Below are 26170 nucleotides of genomic sequence, written 5' to 3'. Positions count from 1 at the left end.
CACATTAAATTAATCGTTCATTAAATTGAATTTTGTTCCTATGAATTAAATACTATCGCGCATGCTCTCATCGAGAGACAAGGAACTCAGAGCGGAGCAAGACGGGAGGAACCGAGAAAGCTGCAGGCATCACTTTGCACACATTGTTTGGAATGGAGCGCTTACGGAGGATGTGGGATTTCAGGGGGGGTTTGACAGGGGTTTGACTGCAAAGCGTCTGACTCCAAGTGTGCAACAATGGAAGCTGGTGACTTAGGGGAGCAGAGTCATGGTGGTTACAAAGCATGTGGGAAAACATACCTATCGGGTCTATTAAATGACAGATTTAGTGTTTTACATCCTGGGTAATATGGAATATCAGAAGAAAAAGAAACCCCACATGGATTCATCAAGACTTTTAATTGTTTTTTTTGTGTGTCTTTTTAGATGAACACATACAGCAAAATTAAGTAAATAAAAAAACATCTGATTAAACATCTGATTAATTAACGCAGCATGTCATCGTAATCATCTGTCACTGCACACAAAGAATACACAGCCTTTCACCAAGTAGAGAAGGTGCAATTATGCCACTGAGACAAAGGGCTTCAGTGTGACGACCCGGAAAACAAATGAGCCCCCCTTCAGGTGAGACTGTGTTCTACCTACATGTATGCTCTTATCTGTAACAGATGACATCAGTTTGTGTCACCTGGGCCTTCATCTTCGGTGGAGAGCTGCAGCGAGGATTCAGAGGAAGAGGAGCAGAGTGGCAGAGAGCCTGAGAGGCCGTTGCTGACGCAGGAACAGACAGGACACAAAAAAAAAAAAGCACCCAGAGGCTCTCTTCCAGTCTGCTTCATGGAGACCGACAGCAAGAATACAAAACACAAAATAAAGCATGGAATGACGAAGCATGAGAGCAATGGGCTGACACCTGCTGCTACTCTATAAATGTCAAGATATTGATGTAAAAATTTAAGAAAAAACACACAGATTTCTATGCACACGTCAGACAGACATTCTGCTTTTAGGGCTAGTAGATCCAAATCCACTGCTCCACACAGACACTAAAGAAAGCTTTATAAAATCACTATAGTGTAGTTTAAGTATTTACGTGTCCACCTGACACTTGCCTCTTTCACCAGCACCACAACCTAAATGCACCCCCTAATAAATATGCTGAAGCTGATGGTTCACCTGCTGATTGCAGGTGCTAAAAATAGAGTGAAGTTTGCAGAGAAGTGGGGATAGAAAATGATTGTTGAGCCACATGCTGAGGAAGTTAGAAGGACAGAAGTCAGGTCACCATCTGGCCCCTAATGAATACGGGTCGTTTTGAAAGAAAAGCAAAGCAGACAATAGATGTTCTAATCATTTTGCTAAAGACAAAACCCTGAAGCTAAAAAGTGAATAAAGATTGAGTAGCTCAAATCAATGCTGTCTTTTCAGAAACTAAAAGTGCCTCAATAAAGGAGCAGACGGTGCAACCTTTTAGATAAGGACTGTATGAGTTGGTTGGGACGCCGGTGAAGGGAGAGCAGAAGGTGCTGCGGTGTTGGTGAAGCAGCTGCTGACCGGGTGCTCGGCTTTTTGGATCAGTTCTTCAGCACCGCCTCGTAGCTCTGGAACACGCACTGAGAAACCTCTGGAGCTCTGCACTTCAGACACACCTGAGGAACAGAAGGGACCCGATTAATGACAAATGGGTTCTGATGAGCTAAAATAAAGTAAATCTTAGCTGATTGTTCATCATTTCACAATATCTTTCTGTCTAATAATTCTTAAAATAGAATGTTCAACAAAAAAAAGGCCTATTATCATTTTCTTTTTTTCTATTCATTCTTTTTTAAGTGATTTCCAATTCTTTTATTTTCTAAAAAAAATCTTCCTTTTTTTAAAAGATTACAGACATTTGAATACAAAGTATAACTGCTCAGAAACCATTAAAAATGACACCAAGCTAAGACTGCTTATTGGTTCCAGCACTTTTATAAAATCTGACCAAACATAAATCAACTCACTATTATACATTAAACACTTTGACCTGTCAAATAATCCAACTCTAAACACAGATTCTCTGAAGCATAGCTTGAGAATTGGTACCATTATCTTGTTAGAAAAAAACAAACAAAAAACTGACATGAGCGACATTTTTTACACAAAGTTCTTTTAACTAAAGAAATAAATAAAAAGCATTGAAGAAAATTAGATAATTATCCTGACTTTTAAAACTATATATAACTTTCTGTTCTGTGTGATTTATTGTAAATTCTATTACTATTATTTCTTGTTTTAAATGTAAAACTGCATTTTAACTGAGTGTTTACGGCTTTGTATTAATAAACTCTTTGCCCAATTAATAAAGTCACCAGTCAAAAATAAAGCCAATGAGGATTAAAAACATAAAAAAAAGATAAATTATATTCATTAAAAAAATAATTTATTTATCCATTATTCTTATTTTAAGAATAATGGATAAATAAATAACATAGAAAAAGCATATTTTTATCTTTACATCTCATAAACAATCATTTTGAGTTTATTTTCAGTAGATTATTGGGTGACAATGTTGAGGAGTTGGAAATAATTAATTTTTAAAAATTCATCCGGACACAGGAATAATTTTTCCTAAAGGAGGAAGAAAGAGCCTGGAATCAAAAGCCCGTTATCAGGGACACGCAGACCTACTGTCAGAAATATAGATATATAAGCACAGTGGAGGAAGCAGCGCCAGCCTTCCCACCCTTTGATGTCGGTCTCAGCTGGGAAAAAGGTTCTGGATTTAATGGAGCCTTATAAAGTGAACCCCCCCTCCCCATTCAGACTGCAGATATTATTTTTCTCCTAACCAGGGGCAGGCTTGTTTACAGGGGTTTGGTTGCATCAGATGAGATTATACCATTAACTTGCACTCTGATTGAGAGAATATAAGGGAGGTGGGAAAAACACGGTAATTAAAATTCTGCAAGGTGAAAAACCTCTCAGCCATAGCCAAAAGCTTTAATGACCCACACGTCTCTGCAGAAAAGGACAAGAACCAATCCAAACAGAGACGGCCAAACGCACAGAAACCATCACAGAGCCTTTGTTTCTGCTTTTATCACAATCGCTGCTCAGAACCCAATCTGTTAGACTGAGGAGGAGCTGGCTGGTGTGTAGGAGGGAGGGTCACATTGCAATTCTACAACCCAAGACCGTACAAGCAATACCTAACCCAAGAGTGGCACATTCACATACGGAGAGGCATTTTAAAACAACAGCTCGCAGTGACTGGTGGATCTTTCATCTTGTTCGACAGAAAAGGACAACATGACCTCTCTTTCCAGTATTTATTTGATGTTCTTTTGACTGGATTTGATGTAGATTTTTTTTCTTCCTTTGTATTTTGTGGAGTAATCCTCCATTATCCTAATTACAAGGTGGTGTGTTGACTCATTTTGTTTAAAGCCATCCGTTGTCTGTAGCCTGTCCCTGTATCAGTGCCACTAATTCTCTATAATGTTTGCTCCATTATCTTAATTACACTGATCAGGTATTTACCTGAAATGTGATGAGTTGGAGAGCTGCAAAGTAGGATGTCGATAAATAAAGCTGTGGCAGTGCACAGCCCGTTTTTTTTTAAACCAATACATGCTGCTGCTGGCAGCGTTTAGACAGCTGTGCTCCTATCAGCAAGATGGCAGGAAGCGCAGAAGCTCCTGCTACTCTGGACAACTCATAACTGCAGCGCTCCAGAGCTCAGCTTCCAGCTTGTTTTTATTTTCTTAACAGCACCATGTCCTCAGAGTATAAGAGCGAGGAAATTACAAACTGAAGTAGGAGGAAGAGGAATAACGGGATGTTAAATATTAATGGAATTTCCCGCATCATTTTATCCCCCCTCCAAAAATATTGAACATTTACATTTTAAGTGTTAGAAATCTGCAACTTTAGGTTAACGTTTTCTTAAAACAGTCTGGAAATAAGGTCACTGTGAATCAAACATTTAAGATTTCAGTGCAGTATTCTGGAGATATCAGTATTTGATCCACGTCAAATTTATCTAATCATATTTTTAAAGTAAAATCAGTACAGGCAGATTTATTGACACCCTAGGAGAAGCCAATTTTTCCTTCCATCCTTCTAGTAATTCTTCACCCATTCAGCGTATTTAAAAAGGAACCAACAGCCAGGTAGTTTGCTATAGTCGTGTGCTCCATGCTGCAGATCTCAGAAAGGTCTAGGATGTTCAAGTAAAGGTAAAGACAAGAAAATAGGGCTGCCAGCTGCTTGAAAAATACACTTTGTCCTCATCATATTCCACCCTACCAACATAAATCCCTTTTTGCTTCTTTCAACATTTGACATGAACCAGGGTGTATTTTGACTAGGGATGCACGATATAATCGGCCCCCTATCGGTATCGGCCTGTATCGGCCTTAAAACTGAATATCGGACATCGGCCACCCCACCGATATTTAATCAACTTCTGAGTTTCTAAAGTCTAAAAAAAAAATAAAAAATACTACTTCTTCTTCTTCCTCAAAAACTTCTTTTTTACAGACTTAAAAACTTCTAAAGACGAGGGAAAAAATATTGATACATTAAAATATCCCAAAATCTCACAAGAATTTGCAAAATATCACGAGAGTTTGTAACAGAACGATGAAATTTCACGAGCTTTTGAAAGTAAAATAGATCGATACCACGTTTTAAAAAATCTATTTGATATCAGCATATGAAAATATATTTGAGTATATTATTTTTCAAAGTGTCAGAAAAGGATAACAAAACTGCTATTTTTAATGACTACTTATTTTTGTCCAGCTTTAACATCGGTATCGATATCGGTTATCGGCTACATGAGTTTTAAAATATCGGCATATCGGATATCGGCCAAAATCCCAATATCGTGCATCCCTAATTTTGACACAAAATTTTGTTTTAAATATGGGGCCGATAAGTCCATCTCTTAACAGCTTTATGTTCCTGGACCCACAGCTGCCAGAAATATTAAGAGGAGCTTTCTAAGGGGCCACATAATCCCAGGTTAACAAAAAGAAATTTACTTCTTAATCAAACACCATTACTAACTCATGTAAAACACTACACCTTTATGAAGCTGCAGCGCTCATCTGGTGTGACACCGAGTCTAATGGAGTCTCAATACGACTGAGGCATCTTGGAGGATAAAGTACTGTTCAGTGTGAGAAAGCCAGTTCTGAGATGCACTCTGTTGCTTCTCCAAGACATTTAATTCAAATATATCAAAAAGTATTCAGTACTCAGACGTCTCCTTGTAAAAGTCATATCTGTGGGCACGGGTCTTTGCAAAAGACTGGTCTGTTTCAGGAAAAAGTACCGTTTGTGTCAACTTTCATTAGTTAAAGAATGTAAAATATGCAATTGAATTATCAACCTTCATTTTTTTCTATAGGGATTAAGCATCGGGGAATTTCATATAAAAGATTTGTTTTTATTCTAATGTTGGGGTACAGTAGTATAACAGAACACTGACAGCAAATGTGGTGCAAAGAGAAAGGAAAGACCTAGATGCGTTTAAGGATATTTTAGAGATTTTTTGTGTTAAGTAAATTTCTAAAGTATATCAAAGGTGCCTTTGATATAGTTATTATATCTTATTTCTACTGTAAGGAAATGCAAATAAGATGAGGTAGGGGGAGGATTAAGAACTAGGCATGAGCATTGGTGCTAAAAAAAAAAAAAAAAAAAGAAAAAATTACCTAAACAATCAAAGGTTGATTCTGATGACTGAGTCCACAGAATCTATGTCAAAGAATCGACAGCTAAGAGAAAGAAATGCAAATATCCAGAGGACAAGCAGACACCGATGTAAACAGTTGTAATGGAGGAGAAGTCTGAGTAGAGAAACGTGAACAAAGCAAAGCTGTTAAGATCTACTATGCCAACACAAAATGTTTTAATAAAATAGAGGTAATGAGGTGCTAATCTCACTTTTGCTGTTTAAAAGCAAAGCTTCTTCAATGAAACCCAATTAATGGAAAAAGAATTTGATTGTTTTCCCCCCTCATCAGCTGGATAAATAACTGATTATCTAGGGTCTGTTTACCAGGAAGGCAAATATTTTTTTTTTGTCCATCTGCTGCAAGACATATTGTTATTGCACATTTCACCCATATAATCGCATATAAATATATATCTTCCTGTAAATGCAGCCTTAAAAGAGGCCTCCAGAAATCCACCCCCGCTAAAGACAGAGAAAAGCCAGGAGGTGAGAAAGACTGGCAGCGCGTCCAAGTGAGCTGTATAAGCATTGCTTCCATTTCCATCAGCACATGTAAAACAGAAACAGAAGAATCTCCGATACAATAAGAGAAAATGGAAGCGACAGCAGCGAACTGTGAGATATCAGAAATAAATTGTCTGTTTGTCGAGAGGAAACTCCCAAAGTCTTAAGATTATCCAAACTATGAAACACAGAACACCTCCATCACAAATTTGAAGAGGATATATTTTTCTCAAATGGATAGAAAAAAACGTTTTCATGAGGTGAAAATTTAATCATATTTTATATTTTGTACAAATGTAAATTTTAACTGATCAAAATGCAGTTTCAGTCAAACTGATATTGTGCCAGGTAAAGGCCAGAAGCGTGACTATGTACTTTAATCGGCATGGGCTTTTCCTGTGTGAAATTATCATCAACTGACTTTTTAAAATGACATTAAAGTGCAGCTGTTTGAATTTATGATGGATGATATGAGGATAAATGTCAATGGGCCATTCATACCTTCAGACCAATGGTTTGCAAATACTAACCTCATAGTGGCATCTTTTGCCTGATTATAAGAACACTCTAAACTGATCTAATTAATAAACCTCATCTAAACGGTCTGGGCCTTGGTGAGGCCATTCAGAAACCCTACCATAATTTTAAAAGCTCTCTTAATTGGCTTTAAAGCCATATCAGATACCCGTTTGAGAAAAGTGTTTGCGACACCAAACTAGATTCAACAACCTCAACCAAAAATGCAACAATATGATAAATATGTGTAAAGGGAAAAATATCACCTGGAGGATGTTGAAGTATAAGAGCAGCGTGCTAAAGCGAAGGGATTTTAGATGGGCTGTGTATATAGGGGACCTCAAGGTTTCTATTTCTGAGTTTACTGTGAACAGTAAGAACTTGCTGTAAAGGTGGGCAGAGGAGAAAAAAATTGAAGTGAACACCTCAGCTTCATGTCAAGTAGAAGAGCAGCTTCCTAGTGCCTTATTGTGTGTAGTTTACATAAGATCCAAAAATGAGGAATGAGGTCATTGAAAGAAAGATTTTTCATATGTGCATAAAGGCCACTGTGGATTTTTTTTTTTTTTTTTTTGTGCGCTCTAAAGCTTCGCACTTTTATTTTCCTCTCATCACCTTAGTGGAGTTGTTTTTGCCTTTAGCAGGCAGCTATTTTCAGCAAGTGTGAATATGTAGAAAAGTGGGAATTTTAGAAACATGGCTTCAAAGAATAAGGTGCAATATCAACTTAAAGGGTGAGGAGTCTTGAGCAATGCAGGTTTAGAGTTCCCTTCCTTCATTTTACTGATAAAATAGTATTCCTGCACCCAATAATCATCATAGATCCCTCAATTTACAAAGCAAGCTGTACTGTGTTGCAATATCTAAAAAATAATACATTTAATCTAAAATTCACACCATTATCTTCTTAAACAGATAGTTAAATAGATTTTTAAAGAGTGAACAGTAAAGTAGACTGGATGTTGGAACTGGGACAAAGCTTTAAAAGTTTATATAAATAGAAAGGTATCGTGGGAGAGCTGAAGTCAATCAAGTTTAGATTATAAGGAAAAATAGGCCAAGCTATGATTATGCATCAAAACAACACTGGTGCAGAGCAGCAGCAAGAATAAAGGACTAATGGATCATGAACATTGCATTTGTCTAAACAAAATAAATATTCCCTTTTTATGTTTGTTTTTAAAAGCACCATAAAATGCAGTGAAAAACGCAGTGGCAGCACTTTACTCCTTCAGGTCTAAAAATAGCATTCAACAAAAGGCTTTGGCAGCTTGTCTTTAATGCTCCATGCCAGGAGAGCGCAGAGACCGTGCAGCAGGCAGAAGCTCAGAGCAACGAACTCACAGTACATGATGTACATGCAGCCAATTACACTCTGGACCCACATTAACAACACAATTTGTAACCTACTGTACCACAAATAAAGCAATTGCACCCTTTAACCTTTTACATTTTAAAGACATAAGACAACATTTTAAAGCTCTGAAATTCTTTTATCCTAATTCAAACCATCACGTAATAAAAAAGAATGAGGAATATCTACACCCTGTCATGGCAAACACCGAACACTGACATGCTGAGATGGAAGATACTGCTGACCAGTAGTGTTGTCAACAATGATGAAAATACTTCACTGACGAAGCTTTTCATGATGAGAAGATGGTAAATAAATAAATCAAAAGTTCTTAGATGGCTAAAACATTAGCGAGATGTGCCTTAATTTTTCGTTATTGAGACAAAGATGTTAATGGTCGTTCCTCGGACAAACAGAACCATGGGCATTTCTGCCTATTATGAATCTCATCTTTAAGTTGAATGCTAAATGATCCACCATGCAGCACCCAAACCTGTCCTTATTTAGCCCCGCCCTCCACCACCTGAGAGCGGACTCTGTATGTTGAAGACTTGAGCTTGGTGGACGGACACAACGGAAGGTGCTGTGGACATGCGATAAAGATTATGCATCTAAAAAGAATATCAAATGTGTCGAAGCACCTTTAGGTTCTCTGGTTGATCTTTCTGCAAAAGTAAGGTTGCGATAACTTCAGGCTAAAGTTTGGTTGGTTCCTCTAACATTTTATTAGCTTTGTGTGTTACTGTGGAAAATGCAGTGATTTATGGCTGGACAGGAGGTTTAATGTTCAGCAAAGTTTGCCTGCTTGTTCATGTGCAGTTGACACGTAATATGTTCACCCGCTCAGGTTATACGTGCTTTGCTATTACATAGTATTGTAGCCTAAGGCTAAAAGCCATAAAAAATATGGTGACCAGATGTCCTCATTTCTGCGGACCGTCCCTGTTTTGGATGATCTGTCCCAGAGTAAAGCAGTCTGCAATTTTTACGTTTTATAATTGAGAAAATCATGCTTTTTTGCAGACCTTTATTATGATTGTATGTTGTAAAAGCAATAGCTGTCCTGGTAACAAAACCAGAGGAGCAGCACACTGTTACCTCTTCTATCTGTCCAGCGATACGGTGTGTGGATCTATGCATGTTTCTTGTACTGATTCATCCTTTACTTGAAAAGCAGTAATGGTTCAATTTGATCAGCGAATTAGAGCCATTTATGTATGGGTTTGACAATTTATAATTGTGATTTTCAGACACTGAGTATTTGTCTACAAAGTTTGGACATATGCAAGTTCCTCATAAAGAAATAAAGGTCAGTAAGAGGGAAACAGGATGAGGTAAAACTGCAAGAGCTGAAAAAAAAAAAAAGGGAGAGATGATCCCCGTATTAAATTTGCATTTCTTCTGCTGAATCAGCTAGATAAATATTTTATGATTTTCTTTGCATTGCATTAGCCGAGGAAACAAGTAAAAACAAATTTGTTTAAATGCATAACATCTTTTTCAAGGATACTATTACCTTTTTAAGTTTTGTATTCACTTGTTGACATTACTGGAATGGGAGCTGGCTCGGAGCTCGTCTGCCTGGCTGTGTGTTTCCTGAATGCGGCCGCCTTTAACAGCTGCTTTTTGTGTCTCTGCTTCAGTCTCCTTGAACCCCAGTCGGCCTCGGCAGATGGCCGCTCACACTGAGCCTGGTTCTGCTGGAGGTTTCTTCCTGTTAAAAGGGAGCTTTTCCTCTCCACTGTCGCTACAAGCATGCTTAGTGTGAGGGATTGTATTTGAGTCAATGAGTCAATGCAATCAACTGGTTTTCCTTAGACAGAAAACTTTGTATCAATTTGACTGTATGATCTGGTTGAACTGTAAAGTGCCTTGAGATGACATGTGTTGTGAATTTGGCGCTATATAAATAAACTGAATTGAATTGAATTATAGTGTTGCACAGATTCTGAGACCAGTAATGGACGGCGCCCCGATCGAGCACTGAAATGGTGGTATCGGTATCGGCAAGTATCAACAAATATGGCACCAATAATTTCTCGGCCAATACTGCACAGCCAGGTATCGGTATTGGGGCCAAAAAAATGGCATCTGCACCACACTAATTATAGGTGTTCTTCATATAAAGATAGAGAATAGATGAAAAGAAGCTATATAAAATAGATCCTGCTCAAAGAGTAAAGGGCAGGCAAATGAGACCCAGTTAGCAATGACCAAATAACCACTCAACTATTCTATCCGAAACCTATAAAATCTTCAAGTTTGCTACCATGGCACGATGAAGAAGATGGTTTTCTATTTGGTGAACATTTTATTTTTTGACTATTAGCCTTTATGCTAATTTTTAAATGGCAGTCTTCTGGTGGTTTGTTTGTTTTATTTTAATTTTGGAGTAAGTATAACTATAAACATCAATGTATCCATGTTCGAGGGCTTTAAATATTTTAACATGATACTGCATCTTAAAAAAGGCAGGACAGCTTCCAGCCCAACTTAGAAACACTTTAGACCTAAAAAATTAAGTGGAAGAGGAAAAAAAAAAATGACAGAAAAAAACTTAAGGACAGGAACAGGTTTCCTGGGTCATTAAAAATTAAGAAAATAGAATTCTTTGTGACAATAACTAAAATCAAAGCAGCATATTTATTCCAGCACCATAAATAATCCCCAAGTCACTCAGATACGTATTAAACAAGTTATTCTTCCCTTCAACAGGTTAGTCAGCGTGTTGATTAATGAACTGAAGGAGGTGTAGACTGGATAAAAATCCTGAGGATTAAACGACCACACACTGCATGACTGATTAAACAGGAGTAAACAAAAAGAGAGTTGATGCCACCTAATAAATTAAACATGATGTGAAAGCTGACAGAAAATTGAGCAGGGAGGAGAATTGCAGTACGGTCACCGCTTGTCCTGAATCTCTACACCAAACCCAATCCATCATGACTGAGACTCGCTGACAATGCAGAGGGAAGCAACGTCATCATGAACAGGGGCACGTCAGTGCACCCACATAAGCTTTGAGAACAAGTATCAGCACAAACAGCTTCCTCTCCTCACCAGGTTTGGAGCTGACAACAGCCTCTGACATGGCTGTTTGGCAGGTTAGAAAGAGCATTGATCAGTGACAGTCTACGGGCTGCATTACGGCGACTTTATTCAGGAAGTACAAAACAAAACAAGTTTTACTGACCTTTATTCAGTCAAAGCAAGGTGCACCAAAGTTTGGATCAAACAAAAAAGTCCCCTATGTTCCCTCCAAAGAAACGTAACCCAAGAGCATGATGGTATCACTACTCTTTAACAGGGTGGCTATAGTATCATTTTCTGCTGTGTTATGGTGTTTAATGTGGTGTTTTTGTGTTGAATGTATATTTTAAAACTATGGCAGAAGACAAGTTTGGCTTCTTTGACTCTATGTTTTAAATGTTGTCTTAGAAGAAGTTCGAAATTCAAGTTTTCTATGGGAGAAAATACTTCAGCCTTGCCACTTATGCCCCTATAAGAATATAGAAGAGTAAACATTTGAGACTTATACAGCTAAATCAGTGATGCTGTTGGCAGTCTTATCACATAGGGGTGTAAATCACACCCATCCTGGCGATTCAATTCAGTATCAATTTCCTGACCCAATGATTTGATTATTTTCGATACTCAAGAATACAACAAAATACGGTTTGATTAATTGGTTATTTTTCATTTTACCTTACAGGCTAGACAATGTTTCAATTTTGAAATAAATCAAAGAAAGCTGTAATATCCTTATGCATTTTTTTTTTTTTAGAAACAACATCAACACGCAAGTGTGTGTACAAGCAGAAAGAGGGTAGTGGCTAAAGGAAGCAAGGTAGGAGGGCAAAACAGGTTAAGTGCCCCCGCAGCACTGGAATTAAAATAACGTCCAGGAGCAAATGGATAAAAATAGACCAGAGGAGAAAAAAAACATGAATCCATACTCTTGTGGACGTGTCGATGCATCGGATCATCGGCTGTTGGATTGATGCAAAACTATTTTTATTTCCACCTCTATTATCACACTCACCTGACTAGTTTTGGTCTTGATTTTCAAATAGTTTTCAAAGACTGTCCAGCTTTAGGAATGTGCTTGTTGATAGAATCTCAAAGTTACTGCTCTATTACATGCTGCATAATTGATCGTATTAATGTTTTTTTCTTCTGCTGACCATTACCTTTATAAAAAGTGTATAAAGCTAATTTTTTCCAACTTCTGAACAAATTTGCCCCCAGTGGGTATGTATACATGTAGCTAAATTAAGTTTTAGCTAAATTTAGTTTAGCATTAGCTAAATAAAGCTTTAAATACACTGAACTCAGGCACTTTAAATTTCACTATTAAGGTTTGTGTACTGGCATCAAAGACTGTTCGACACTATAATGAGGCTATGTTGATCCTTTATAACCTCTCTAAATGATTGCTTAGCTAGAGGACGCAAAAAGCTTCAAAATCAAAACATCAAAAATCCAACCAGGGCAGCTTGCCTAATTTTGTTTGTTTTAATTGTATTAGCTACAACCACATCTTTCCTCTTTCCTTTTTTGCCACTTCTCTAATTAAGCCCACACCTATTTATTTTGATCTTTCCTCCATGTTGGTAGGCGACATCGGGAGGGCCAATTAAACTGTGTGTACCCGCCTAAATTTCAGCATGGCTGGCAATCTATGCTGAAATATGCTGATGAGAACCCTGTGTATATCATTTCAAATGTACAAGATATACACTATATTGCCAAAAGTATTTGCTCACCTGCCTTGACTCACATATGAGCTTAAAGGAATAGTACACCCAAAACATGATTAGCCTTCATTTTCTACTCACCTCCATGCTGAACAACACTCTGGAGTACTTTTTTGATATCTCAAATGCATCTGGAGATCTGGGAGGCTTCTTGCTGTCTGCTGACATTCAAATAATGGAGGTCCATGGCGCCCGAGACAGAAAGGTCCATAAAAGTCCACAAAAACGTGTCAATATTCCTCCATACTGCTCGTCCAATGTAATCCAAGTGTCCTGAGTGGGTAGCATCCAGAATTTACTCGAAACGAAGTCATTTAGAATGTTTTTAGAGCATAAACAGTAGTGTATAGGATTTCCTAATAGCGCCCCCATGCGCGCTCACGATTCTACGGAAGCCGGCAGACCAAACCGGAAGAAAGTGCGCATTCAGCGTCTGGTCTGCCGATAATGCAAGCGTAGAAGAAGAAATGTGCTGTTTACCTGTGCAAAGAAAGAAACAACGAAAGAAAAATGTCTGAGGACTTCAGTGTTGAGGAAGAGCATGAGTTCTTTGCCGAGCTGAATGCGCTGGTTTGGTCTGCCGGCTTCCGTAGAATCGTGAGCGCGCATGGGGGCGCTATTAGGAAATCCTATACACTACTGTTTATGCTCTAAAAACATTCTAAATGACTTCGTTTCGAGTAAATTCTGGATGCTACCCACTCAGGACACTTGGATTACATTGGACGAGCAGTATGGAGGAATATTGACACGTTTTTGTGGACTTTTATGGACCTTTCTGTCTCGGGCGCCATGGACCTCCATTATTTGAATGTCAGCAGACAGCAAGAAGCCTCCCAGATCTCCAGATGCATTTGAGATATCAAAAAAGTACTCCAGAGTGTTGTTCAGCATGGAGGTGAGTAGAAAATGAAGGCTAATCATGTTTTGGGTGTACTATTCCTTTAAGTGACATCCCGTTCCTAATCCATAGGGTTCAATATGACGTCGGTCCACCCTTTGCAGCTAGAACAGCTTCAACTCTTCTGGGAAGGCTGTCCACAAGGTTTAGGAGTGTGTTTATGGGAATTTTTGACCATTCTTCCAGAAGCGCATTTGTGAGGTCGCACACTGATGTTGGACGAGAAGGCCTGGCTCTCAGTCTCCGCTCTAATTCATCCCAAAGGTGTTCTATCGGGTTGAGGTCAGGACTCTGTGCAGGCCAGTCAAGTTCATCCACACCAGACTCTGTCATCCATGTCTTTATGGACCTTGCTTTGTGCACTGGTGCACAGTCATGTTGGAAGAGGAAGGGGCCAGCTCCAAACTGTTCCCACAAAGTTGGGAGCATGGAATTGTCCAAAATGTCTTGGTATGCTGAAGCATTCAGAGTTCCTTTCACTGGAACTAAGGGGCCAAGCCCAGCTCCTGAAAAACAACCCCACACCATAATCCCCCCTCCACCAAACTTTACACTTGGCACAATGCAGTCAGACAAGTACCGTTCTCCTGGCAACCGCCAAACCCAGACCCGTCCATCAGATTGCCAGATGGAGAAGCGCGATTCGTCACTCCAGAGAACGCGTCTCCACTGCTCTAGAGTCCAGTGGCGGCGTGCTTTACACCACCGCATCCGACGCTTTGCATTGCACTTGGTGATGTATGGCTTGGATGCAGCTGCTCGACCATGGAAACCCATTCCATGAAGCTCTCTGCGCACTGTTCTTGAGCTAATCTGAAGGCCACATGAAGTTTGGAGGTCTGTAGTGATTGACTCTGCAGAAAGTTGGCGACCTCTTCGCACTATGCGCGTCAGCATCCGCTGACCCCGCTCCGTCAGTTTACGTGGCCTACCACTTCGTGGCTGAGTTGCTGTCGTTCCCAAACACTTCCATTTTCTTATAATACAGCTGACAGTTGACTGTGGAATATTTAGGAGCGAGGAAATTTCACGACTGGATTTGTTGCACAGGTGGCATCCTATCACAGTTCCACGCTGGAATTCACTGAGCTCCTGAGAGCGACCCATTCTTTCACAAATGTTTGTAAAAACAGTCTGCATGCCTAGGTGCTTGAATTTATACACCTGTGGCCATGGAAGTGATTGGAACACCTGATTCCAATAATTTGGATGGGTGAGCAAATACTTTTGGCAATATAGTGTATGTCTAGTAATTGATTACAATGCTTTAAACTTTTTTGTAAAATCGAAGTCTAATGTCTTTACAATTTCTCTGAGGGGTGCATCTTAACAGCAAAGCACATTTTTAAAGCCACTAAGTTAAGTCACTTTGATCAATTGCAAATTTCTACTTGAATTTTGCATTAAAATCTTGACCTGCAGGCATCCTTTGGTCTTAAAGATGCTGCTTTTTCATTAATGTTCTCTAATGAAGCTTTGGAGCCTTCAGACAGCCGGATATATAGTAAGATTAATGAGCAAACACGTGAGATTAATACGTCAGTAAAATGACGTTTGACAACAAAAACAGATTTATTTTTGGAAATCATAGAAAAGGAGGGCAGAATAGAAATGTGCACCGTACTCAATCTTTTTAACCTGAAATACTTCATAGCTCCCAAAATGACACATACTTTTAAGCATCTGTTACAGTATGGTGATTTAATGTGTTGATCTATCACTGATTTCCATTTAAAAAATCCTGATCAGACAAAAGATAAAGTTTATGTGGTGTAAAAACTTGAAGGTAGGCAGATAGACTATTTAAAATTATGCATATAGCAGGTTAGAGAATTCTGGGAAGGTAAGGTTGCAAAAAATAATCAAAATGTTTTGTCTTAAAATACCAAATGTGTGAAGAATTGGGAGGATTTTAACTCACGGTTCCAAAGTCTGCATTTGAGAAATAGCTGATCTCAGAGCAGAATAATGCTCACAATTTTTATTTTATTTTATTTTTTTTAACATCCGTCAAACTAAAATCAGTGAAGGTGTCCAAGTCTCTTCGTAGCCGTTTCCTTCAGCAGTCGGTAATTAGCAGCACATGCAGAGCAGCGAATAGACTTAACACTTAGTGGTGCAAGACTTACTGTGAAAATCGGGTTTCCCGTCTGCACTCTCAGCTCAGCCAGAACCCAGATTCCGTTGCTGAGCTTTACAGACTGATACAGCATGTCCTGGCCGTCCACTGTACGCTTAGCTATGGTGAAGATGTTGCTACCCTGAAGTTTGCTGGAGGCTGCATCTGTTAATATAAAAAAATGCAACAAGGGTGATCATTCTTATTCCTAACAATGACGCCCCAGATTTTATTTTAGCTGTGATATTTAATACTGAGCCCCTCAATGGCTTCTGTCATGCTCTGAGGCGGTCTGTCATTAAATGCACTAGACCCTGCAGAATCTCGTTCCTTTATCCTCCCCTAAAATTTTCTCTCCATGCATCCTGTACAGATTTTAATTCAGAATTGACTCCTCTTTGCAGCCTCAATCTCTCTGATGTGCCCCAGCAGGATGTGAAATCTCTCTTTGTTCAAGGAAAAGGAAATTCATTCTCTCAGGGTAACTCTCCATTAAGCCATCATTACAAATTCTCCTCCAGTCCTGCAATGCTCACACTCGTGTAAAACCAAATTATGACACATAAATAAGGAGTGCAACTCTCATCAAATACAATTTGCTTCATTAGCGAGGATTAGATTTGCGATAGAAATGTCTCTGTCTGGTTGCTTTTGTATATAAAGAGGCTGCAGATAATGGGTTTTTCCTCTTCATTAATTGCCCTTCTTACCCGAGCTGAGATGGCAATCTTTAATCTGAAACTGGGCCTCGTTGTCATTAGGAATGTCTTTCCATGTGGCGAGGAAAACTTGTCTCTCTGTTGGTAAGAATAAGGATAAGCAATCATTTGGGTGAGCAAAAGCAAAAAAACAACAACAAAAAAAACATGCTGACATCCTACAATATATGGGTCAAAACCAGCAACATTTGTGTTACTATCGTTGTTCCCCTCAGTGCTGCAGAGATGGAAATAAAACAAACCAAAAAAACGTGAGAGCAGTTAATTTCAACTGTCCAGACAAGGTGTCCTGCTGTGGCTTTGGCTGTGGAGCATTAGCTCTCGGCCTCTGGCAGCAGTCCTGCTGCTAGCCCCATCAGAAGGCTCCACAGGGACAAATGCTGACATATTTCCACCAAATAAATCAAATGACAACACAAGAACAAAGGGGTGGAAAACAGATCTGAAAGGTCCTGCTGCTTTGCCACGAGATGTGACTGGCTTTCAGCTGATGGACAGTAAACAAACATTCATGGCAAACATTCAGTAGCAGCCATACATGCTTCAGTGTTACCCTTATTTTGTGCCGAATGGCATCATCGGGGCTTCAAAGCATCAGTGTGAAGCGATTCAGCAAAGAAACACTCACCCATCTTCCCATCCTCAACAAACAGCATGCTGATGGGGTACTGGCAGCTGAAGTAAAACACGTCAATGTTGTTCTTAACAGCCACCTGCAGGGAAAAAACCTTTATTCATTAAATAAGCACAAAAGAGCCAGTAATAAAGTATAAATATAAGGTGTGATTGCTGACTTCACTTTCAGTTGTAATGAGCGTACAGCATGAAGTTTTATGCTTTCATCATTCACATTATTGATATCAGTAATAACATGATCAATATCTGTTCCTCTGCCTTCACATACATGACATTTAAAGATGTCCCATTAATAATCCATTGCGTTAGGCGCTGACCCAACCAAGTGTTTTGTATTCGTTTATGATCTTGTTTTTGTGATCTGATGACTTTCCCATCACTCACTGAAAGTCTTATATGAAAAAAAACTGATCTACTCCTGTCAATAAATATAAGTACATCAATAAAAAGCCTTATTTTGGACACATGAGCTACAGCTTTACGCTCCAGGGTTGTCTCTACATAAAGGGTCAAATAGGTGCATTAAATCCTCTAGTGTTTTATCTGGATGCTCAAGCAGTGGGAGGAAAGCTCCTTAAGAAACACCTTTTGTACCAAAAGTTCACCGACTGTTTAGCATTAAAAACTGCTGAATGATTCCTGCCTCAGTTGGTTCTTTAAAAGCCTTTATTTCTTATCCATCCATTTTTAGATGCACAATAAATAAAATGAAAATAGATTTATCAATTATCTCATGAATCATAATCACATGGGGACGTTTATTACTAGTCTACTTCTTCTGCATCGAACTTTTAGCAGGCTCTTTGGAATATTAAATTGATAATCTAAAAATATCAAATCTATTAACAGCATTTTAAGAGCAGGAAGCGATTAAAAATGGAGATACAGCAAAAGGAGAAAAGAAGCACAGAGGCTTATAAAAACAGAAGAATAGATGAAAACATTTGCAAAGAGTCAAAAGATTTCACCAGACAAACCATGCATTCAATAAAGAAGGGTTGGGTTTGCCTAAGCTACATCGACAGCCTCAAACAAGAGACTGAAAGATGAAAAAAGACAGAATAAAGGAAGCATCTGCAGAAACATGTACCAGGCAATGACACTGCCATTAGTCAGCTTTATAAAGAGGGGCAGCAAGAGGATGGGCTCATGAATAACTCAATACGACATCTTACTCCTCAGTGAAATGCAGGAATATAAACAAAAAAAAATAAGACTTACTCTAAATGTTCTTGAGATGACGCTCTATTAGAAAAGGTAAATTTGGTGTAATAACTTTGACGGCCAAGACTATTCAAAGTCTCCTTGACATGCATAACATCCTGCAGTTTATACAGCTTCATTTCTATGCTAAAAGGCTGCTACTACAGGTGGCATGAAGATTGAAAATACAATTTATAGTGAATACAAAATAGCATCTGGTTGTATGACTTTCATTTTAAATTAAAATGAAAAATCTTCAAATAGCAGTGAAAGGAAACAGGCCCATCAGTGCCAAACGTAAAAATAAATTTATGATGGTGGAGGTTTTTAAATGAACTGTACATTTAAGAATACCACAGTAAATATAGTAAAAGCATGTGTGGCATAGGGCTCTTGTCAGTGCATTTCAGCCTAATGGTCCCTTACGTTGACTTTTACGTTGAGATTTAACAGCTGTTTGGAGTAAACAAAAGTGTAACTGCTCATGAAATATTCATAGTGAAGGATTTTCAAAATAAAGTAGGCATCAAAAAAAAAAAAAGAAAAAACAGTACGTCAGATAAACACTGTTGTCGAAGCAGGAAAAAAGAAATATTAGAAAAGCTGTTGCCTGATCAGGAGGCAGAAAAAAAGGAGGCATGTGAGACCATTAATGACCATCCCCACCTTTATCATCCCCTTTGACAGTCTTATCTACCCTTCCCAGCTGTAAGCAGCAATAGTCCACCCAGCTAAAAAGAACAGCAGAGATCAAAACCAAACCGCTGCTATTTTTTTTTAAGGTAAAACCTTTTAGAGCCGCTTTAGCCGATTCTTAAAGTTTGAACTCTGCTTTATTCTCAGAGTTGGACTTTAACAGCATGGTTAAATAACAGTAGGGATGCATTGGTCATTTTAAGGACAGTATCTTAATAGTTATATTCAGGACAGTGAGACAGAACAGAAGGAAATGGTTTAGCATTGGAGAGCTGCTTTGCTCCAATACTATGAAGTTATTTTGTTCCATTATTGCTTCAAGAAAACAACATCTTTTTAAAATAAATAATAAAAAGAAATGTAGCGCAGAAATTTAAACGGAAAATCTGTCAATGGTTAAAATGCCTTTTTTTTTTCTCCAGAGTAACTTTGCTGTTTTCCTAACATTTTTTCAAATGAATATATTTTCTGAAATTTTGCTCAATTTCTCCTTTTTCCAGTTTACATTCTCTTCACTTCTTGAGGTGGAGTTTCCTCTGGAGTGAGAAGAAAAGATGCATTTTTATTTTAACAGTTTTATTGTTCAACTGCAAGTGTTTGTATTTGGCTTGAAATGAAGAGAAAGTGATCTAAGAAATGCTAATTAAAATGAATGCAGTTCATAAAACTCAATCTGAAAAACAGAAATAAAAAAAATGTATTAATGTAAAATCTGTAAAAAAAAATAAAAAAAAAATAAGTTTGAAAAAAATCCAAATTAAAAAAGTGAACAAATTGGAAAAAATAAAATCTAATAAATAAAAAGAAACAGCAGAAAGTTTATTTAAAAACCTTTTGATTATGATTTTTTTTTTTTATTTCCTGTTTGGATTGTAAATTTTTCAAACCATTTACAAAAACGTGTTTTGTTTTTTTGTGTCTCTTTAAATCTCGATTTACTAAGTATTTTCTTTGCTTGAAGCAAAGTGGTACAAAGTTTACTCTAAATGATACTCTTTCATGCTGATTTACCCCATTGCTTTTAGATAAAACCCAAAAGTGTTCAGTCATGAGTCTGAAGAGACGGATGGAGAAGCATTCAGCTTGGCTTAGACAACTTTCATCGTCATTTTGTATACACAAAGATTTTACCCGACTTAAAACCAACCATGATGGCTTAAATTTAGAGATAATGATTATAGTGTAGGCTTTACCTGCAGATTGTTGAGGGGATCCATCTTCATTACAGGGCCGACGGTACTGAGAGGAAGGCTCACTTCAATGCTCTGATTGGGGCTTAGGGGGGTCAGGACCTGGAGAGGACCAGCTGGAGCAAGACCAAAACTACAGTGGAACAAAGACGTAAAAATTATCCAGAAATCAACTCATAATAGAAATATAAACAAGTAACAGATCTCAACCTCACCTGTTCCTGTTAAACTGGATGGCAAAATCAGTCATGACACTCATCGCTTTATTGGTGAGAGTCATCTCCATTTGGATGACGCCACCACGGCGAGCAAAGGTGCCAGATATTTCGAGCCCCTTGCCTTTCATAGCTGGCAGCCAAACCTGGGAACAAATGGAGAATTTATTCAGGATCCATGATAATGAAACTATCCAAGTTTAATCCTAGAGTCACCTACTGTTTTAGGTGGGCTGTAGGCTCCCATGGGCATACCAACTCCACCTCCAAGATCAAACAGGTCATCCAGTCCCCCGCTTACAGGGGCACTGAATGGGGCTGCAGTAGCAGCTGGAGGGGCACCAAAACCGGCTCCCATCTGTGGGTCACAAAACATGTGGCGCTTTCAGCATATCTCTGTATCAGAATATTAAAGCCCAACAGGTCTCCCATAAAAAAAGGACTTACAGCAGAGCCTCCTCCAAGGTCTCCTCCAAGCTGAGCATGAGAAGGAAGCACAAAAAGAAATATTAGACACAATTAATAAATTAAACACTAAATAATACCCTAAAAAGGTTTTAGGAGGGTGGGTGCAGGGAGCTCTAAAACTTCTGTGTGGTTAATGGCAGCTACAGGGTTTAAACTTGCAAACAATCTTTATTTATTGTGAATTTGTGTATAGGCACAACCAGTCAGATTGGTTGTGAAGTGGAAAAATATAAATACATGTCTTTCAACAATTTTACCATAAAGTTGTAAAGACAACAAATATTCAATCTTAGTCTTATATGCCTTAAAAAAAAATCTAGGAGTGATTGAGAAGCTTCAACAACATGTTGAGAATCTGCAGCAAAACTTGAAATTCTCCACTATGCAGTTTAAAGTTATTACTGCAGCAAAACGGTGAATTTAAAAAACATTGGCTCAGGGGTGCTAAATACAAAAGCACTGCACTGTTTAGAGGATAACAATAAAAAAAGGGAACATGTACAGAATTCCCTCCATTTACATTAATCTTAACGGTGTATATGTATCATATTAATTCACAGGAAAATGTTTTCAAGGTTGTGGTTTTCATTTAACAAAAAATGTTAAAATGTTCAAGGGAACAAATAATTGTTAAAGGTGTAGTATTAAAGAAAATATGCATAGACAAAAGCTCCTTGTAAATTTTGCTGTTTATTGTAATAAAATAATAGAATTCATGTTTAATTCAAATACGTCAATGTTCAGGTGTAAAGGGAGGTGACAAAATGAAAAAAATCTTCAGTGTGTCTCAATCAGTGAGGGAGCAGGGATAACCTAGAAAGGTGATTTATTAAAACCCCTTCATCTAGTGGGATGACAAACAGTGTGACAACAAGTGCTAACGCAGTGATTATTGCTGGGGGTGCTACTAAAAGGAAATGGTGGCAGAGGATGGGACTATTTGGGACGCAGCTGGTCGTTACTGGTCTCCTGGACCAACCTCAGTAGGGCTGTAATCTGTGGGCGATGGGGAATGGTGTGGGATCTGAGGTGACTGAGGAGTGTCCGTCCGCAGGGGAATGGGCGGCTGAATAAAAGATGAAACACATTGCAGAGCACCCCCCCAAAAAAAAGACAGGAAAAGAAATGGACTGAAGGATTTATTATCAAACTTTATTCATGAGATTTAACATCTCATGTTGTGTTGTCTAAGTCAAAGCAACATGAGATGATGAATGCATGAAAAATGTCAAGACAGATCATCAGAAACTACTTCAGCAAGGGTTAAAGAGCCCATATAATGCTTTTAATTGTCTTTCTTGCACCATATTGTCTGCTGTGAATATAGAAAAAAAATATAAGATTAAAAAGTTAAGATAAAAACGGAATTAATTAAATTTTCGCTCGGTAGAAACATTGCTAAAAAGGTGACCTTCCTCATCAGAATATGAAACGGCTGTGAGAAATTTCTTTGCAATATTAAGTGACTTTTGAAGCTGAGAGTGACAAATAATATTAATTACAACCCCACTGCCAGTAATACACTGCACACTTCAATAAATGCAATCTAAATTAAACTTAACCCTGGCTGGAGATTATATGTCGACTTTAGGGAAATCAACTTAAAAGGTTGCAAGCCACGTGTTGAGGTCCAATGCAGGCAATAAAAAAAAAAATCCACGTGGTTTATTTCTGATGAGTAAAGTTTGGAAGGATTTTCAAAGTTTACAGTTTGTTTGTTTTTTCTTCTCACAGCAACTAATTGTCTTAATCTCTATGAACAACTTTGGCATCACTGGGAATGCAAAAAAACCCATCTTGAAGAAAGGTTTTTGTTTGCTTTCAAACCAAGGGATGTCCCAATACAAGTTTTTCGTTTCCGATACGATACAGATATTACAGCTTTAAGAATTAGCCAAGATCTATATCAGTGAAAATCATACAGACTTTGATTACTTATTTTGTACTGTAGAATGTTAGAAAAGGCTTGATCAGGTGCTGTTAATAAAACAGGGAAGAAAAGTCAACAACAAAATGTATAAGAACAACTGGCCCATGTAATATTAACCAACGAGTTACAAAAACTTTTAACTGAAGCGCTTTTCTGTCAGCATCAAAATATCTGAGATTTTAGTTGTCGGCAGATATAATACAATATTATCTTTATGGCCAATATCAGACCAATATCTGATGTTAATATCTGATCAGGACACCCCTATTAAAATCTGTAGAGTGCTTTCTTGCACAAATGAGCAAGAAAAGTTGAGCAAAAAAAGAAATATGCAAAAAAAATAAACTGAGAAAATAATTAACGATATTTCAAGCAATCAAGGAATGCACACAGCTAAATTGTGCATTCCTTGATGCCCAAGTGCCAAAAGTCTTTGGCACTTGGGCTGGCTGACTAGCAGACTTTTTGCTACACAAAAGCTACACTTGAAAGTCCAAGAGTGCTACAGCTATGTCTCTCTCTGAACACTTTAAGCCCCCTAAAGGTATTCCAACAATAAGCACGGTATGGGCTCTTTAGGATTTTTTTTTTTTTCCAATAATAACGGCTGTGTGTGACTGATAAACATTGTGCTCTCCCTATGTAGTTACCGGCTCAGACTCATCCCCCATCTGCAGTTGCAGCATTGAACAAAGAAAGAAGAAAAAACAGATCAAGAAAAAGGAAAAAGCAAGAAAAAAAAAGTTGAAAACAGAAAATATTCCGTGATTTAGCCCCAGTGATATTTTTCTAGTAAATGAAGTGAACCCACTTTTAGAAGCTGGCGGGTTTAATCCAATAATGGTGAAACATACCAGGCTGTCCAGTCCTCCTCCAAGAAGGTCCATGGCACCCAGCTGCAGGCCAGACGTGGCTGGTGGTGGCGGTCCACTGGTGGCTGGAGGTGTCAGATCAAGATTGAGTAGATCACCCAGGAGGTCTCCCTGAGATGGGATAACAGCAGGGGGGGCATCTGGAACTCCAGCTGCAGATCCTGTGTCTGGGCTCTCAACACTCTCTCCACTAGAAAGAGATAAAGTAGTTCAGCATGACTGAAATAATATCTATTCAATAATTGATATGTACTAATACGTTTACATTTCCCATCAATTCAACAGTGAGAGGGTCCCTGAAGCCGCAAATATGCTTCAACACTTCAGTTATATTGGGACATCCAAGTTCAGGCCTAGAGAGCGACTTTCCTGCTACTTCTAGATGCACGCCTTGTTCGACACACCAATGTTATGTAATTAAACTATGATTAGGCTATTCATTTTATTAAAAAGCCTATAAAAGTGACATTCACCTGATTCTATACCACAAAAAAGGACTTAACAAAACTGCTGATCAGTAGATTATGATAATAAAAAAAAAAAAAAAAAAAAAAAAAAAAAAGGGGCAAACAAAAACAAACTACATGCTTGTAGGAACATCAGTTCATTCACTGTTAAAGAAAACTAAAAGTCGTCCTGAGTGTGACTCACGATCCAGCACTGCCTGGGAGTCTCTTGTGCTGAACTCCACGGCTGCCCTCTACGAAGGCACTGGGAGGCTTGTGGTAGACGGAAGCCAGAGTGCCAATGTGGCAGATTAGCTCCTCCAGCAGAGTCGGCTCAATCAGATCGGTCTCCTCAGAGATCAGAGGCTTCTCAGCCAGAACCACCTCCTTGGCAGCAACAGGGTCTGTAGAGAGCAGACGCCAATAGATGTAGCCTCTGTCCCTGAGGTCTGGGTTATCAGAATCCTGCAGAAAAACATAAAGGAGTGATGAAGTTTTCATATAGATTATGTTTAATAAATATGAAATTTTAAGACTGTCTACTTTTAATATGGGACTAAAATATGGGATTTAAAAGCATTAATTCTCCTAAGCATAGTGGCCAACAGTAAAAAAAAAAAAAAAAAAAAAGGGGATTCATCTACACAATTTTCTTTGAATACCTTAACCTTAAGAAATTACGTTTTTTTTTTTTTTTTTTTTTTTTTTTATGTTTCCAAATCCATTTATCAGACAAACAAAACTGATTCATGAGATTCTTTTATTTTGTGATGTCAGGACTACACTCATTATAGCTGCATATTTACTATGCAAACTAAGCTGATTTGAAATAGGACTGCAGACTAATATAGCAATTTTGTTTTGATTTTTCTCTGCATTTACCACCAGAATATGGATGTTTCACTCAAAGACATTGTTTTCATGACTTTGGAAGCTTGTTTGTCCAGAGTCAAGTTGTCAGAGGACACTTCTGTCACTGCTGCTTGGCAAAGTGCTAACTTCTTCTTGTATGCATGGATCTCCACATGAGCTGCAATTCCCTTCTATGAGGTGATAAACCCACTTTAATTGCATTACTGCCACATAAAGGGCGGGATAGGGAAAGTTAGTGTCTAACTCTTGTAAAATATAATGTGACCAAATTTTAAATTGCAAAATCCAATGAATTACCCTGCTCCAAATTTGAATTCTCAACAAACAAGCATTTCAAAAAAATTTGCCATCAAATATTAAAATGTATCTTTTATTTAACATTTTAAACTAAATAAATACATTGAAATTATAAAGAGTAAATTCTTTATTTTAATATCCAATTAAACAGAAAAAATCTCTTTACTGAAAACAAGGGTCTTCTGGAGTTAGTTGTAGAGAAAAGGCCAAAATCACCACTCTAGATTAATCCTACATCAGAGAAGCTAAATTAAATCTAATCAGGTAAATGTTTAGCTCAGTTAGCTCAGTCATGTTGAGCAGCCTACATGGAATATCGATGTGCACCAAATGCTGACGTGAAAAATCCTTTACTATATCTCAAATTAAGCTAATGTTTTGGTCAAAATTTAAACTGTGATGATTTAAAAGTACATGTGGTTATACATTTGTTAATTGAGGGAAAAAACACCCAAATGTTTGGGAAACTCTGGACTAAACAAATACACATTCTTAAAGCACCAAAAAGTCATTTAGATTGAGAATAGTCATTTTGATGCTAATTAGCAACTGAACCAACTCAGATGTGAAGGAAGATAGCAAGGAAAATTAGCAACCATTTGTAATATGCATTTTAATTTATAGGTGTATTAAGGATGATAATTAATTAAATGCATCTGTCAGACCCTCAGGTGATGATCAAAGTTTGTAACAAAAAATGGAAGCACAAAACATCTGTTTGCAGCACACTTAAAAAAAAATAA

At 38.0% G+C, this 26170-nt stretch overlaps 1 protein-coding gene across 4 annotated transcripts in view; it reads right to left on the bottom strand.

Annotated features, from left to right (window-relative positions):
- Positions 1–380: 380 nt before the first annotated feature.
- Positions 381–26170, bottom strand: part of ap1b1 (adaptor related protein complex 1 subunit beta 1) — a 37428-nt gene continuing 11638 nt past the window's right edge. For 2 of the 4 annotated variants that reach the window (XM_038295488.1, XM_038295487.1), the window contains exons 13-24: positions 24463–24722; positions 23794–24001; positions 23590–23610; positions 21989–22075; positions 20989–21018; positions 20762–20899; positions 20542–20687; positions 20330–20459; positions 17230–17314; positions 16593–16679; positions 15893–16047; positions 381–1652 (exon numbers count right to left, since the gene is read on the bottom strand). In XM_038295488.1, the coding sequence (XP_038151416.1) occupies positions 1578–1652; positions 15893–16047; positions 16593–16679; positions 17230–17314; positions 20330–20459; positions 20542–20687; positions 20762–20899; positions 20989–21018; positions 21989–22075; positions 23590–23610; positions 23794–24001; positions 24463–24722 (1422 nt within the window). In that variant the 3' untranslated portion in view covers positions 381–1577. The remainder of the gene's footprint in view (positions 1653–15892; positions 16048–16592; positions 16680–17229; positions 17315–20329; positions 20460–20541; positions 20688–20761; positions 20900–20988; positions 21019–21988; positions 22076–23589; positions 23611–23793; positions 24002–24462; positions 24723–26170) is intronic. The other 2 variants (XM_038295489.1, XM_038295490.1) reach the window with 2 other exon arrangements.

This window comes from Cyprinodon tularosa, unplaced genomic scaffold (assembly GCF_016077235.1).
Source record: "Cyprinodon tularosa strain WSP-4 unplaced genomic scaffold, ASM1607723v1 ctg356, whole genome shotgun sequence".
Taxonomy (NCBI): Eukaryota; Metazoa; Chordata; class Actinopteri; order Cyprinodontiformes; family Cyprinodontidae; genus Cyprinodon; species Cyprinodon tularosa.
The sequence above is the reverse complement of the archived record's forward strand: the minus strand, read 5'-3'. Positions and strand labels throughout refer to the sequence as shown.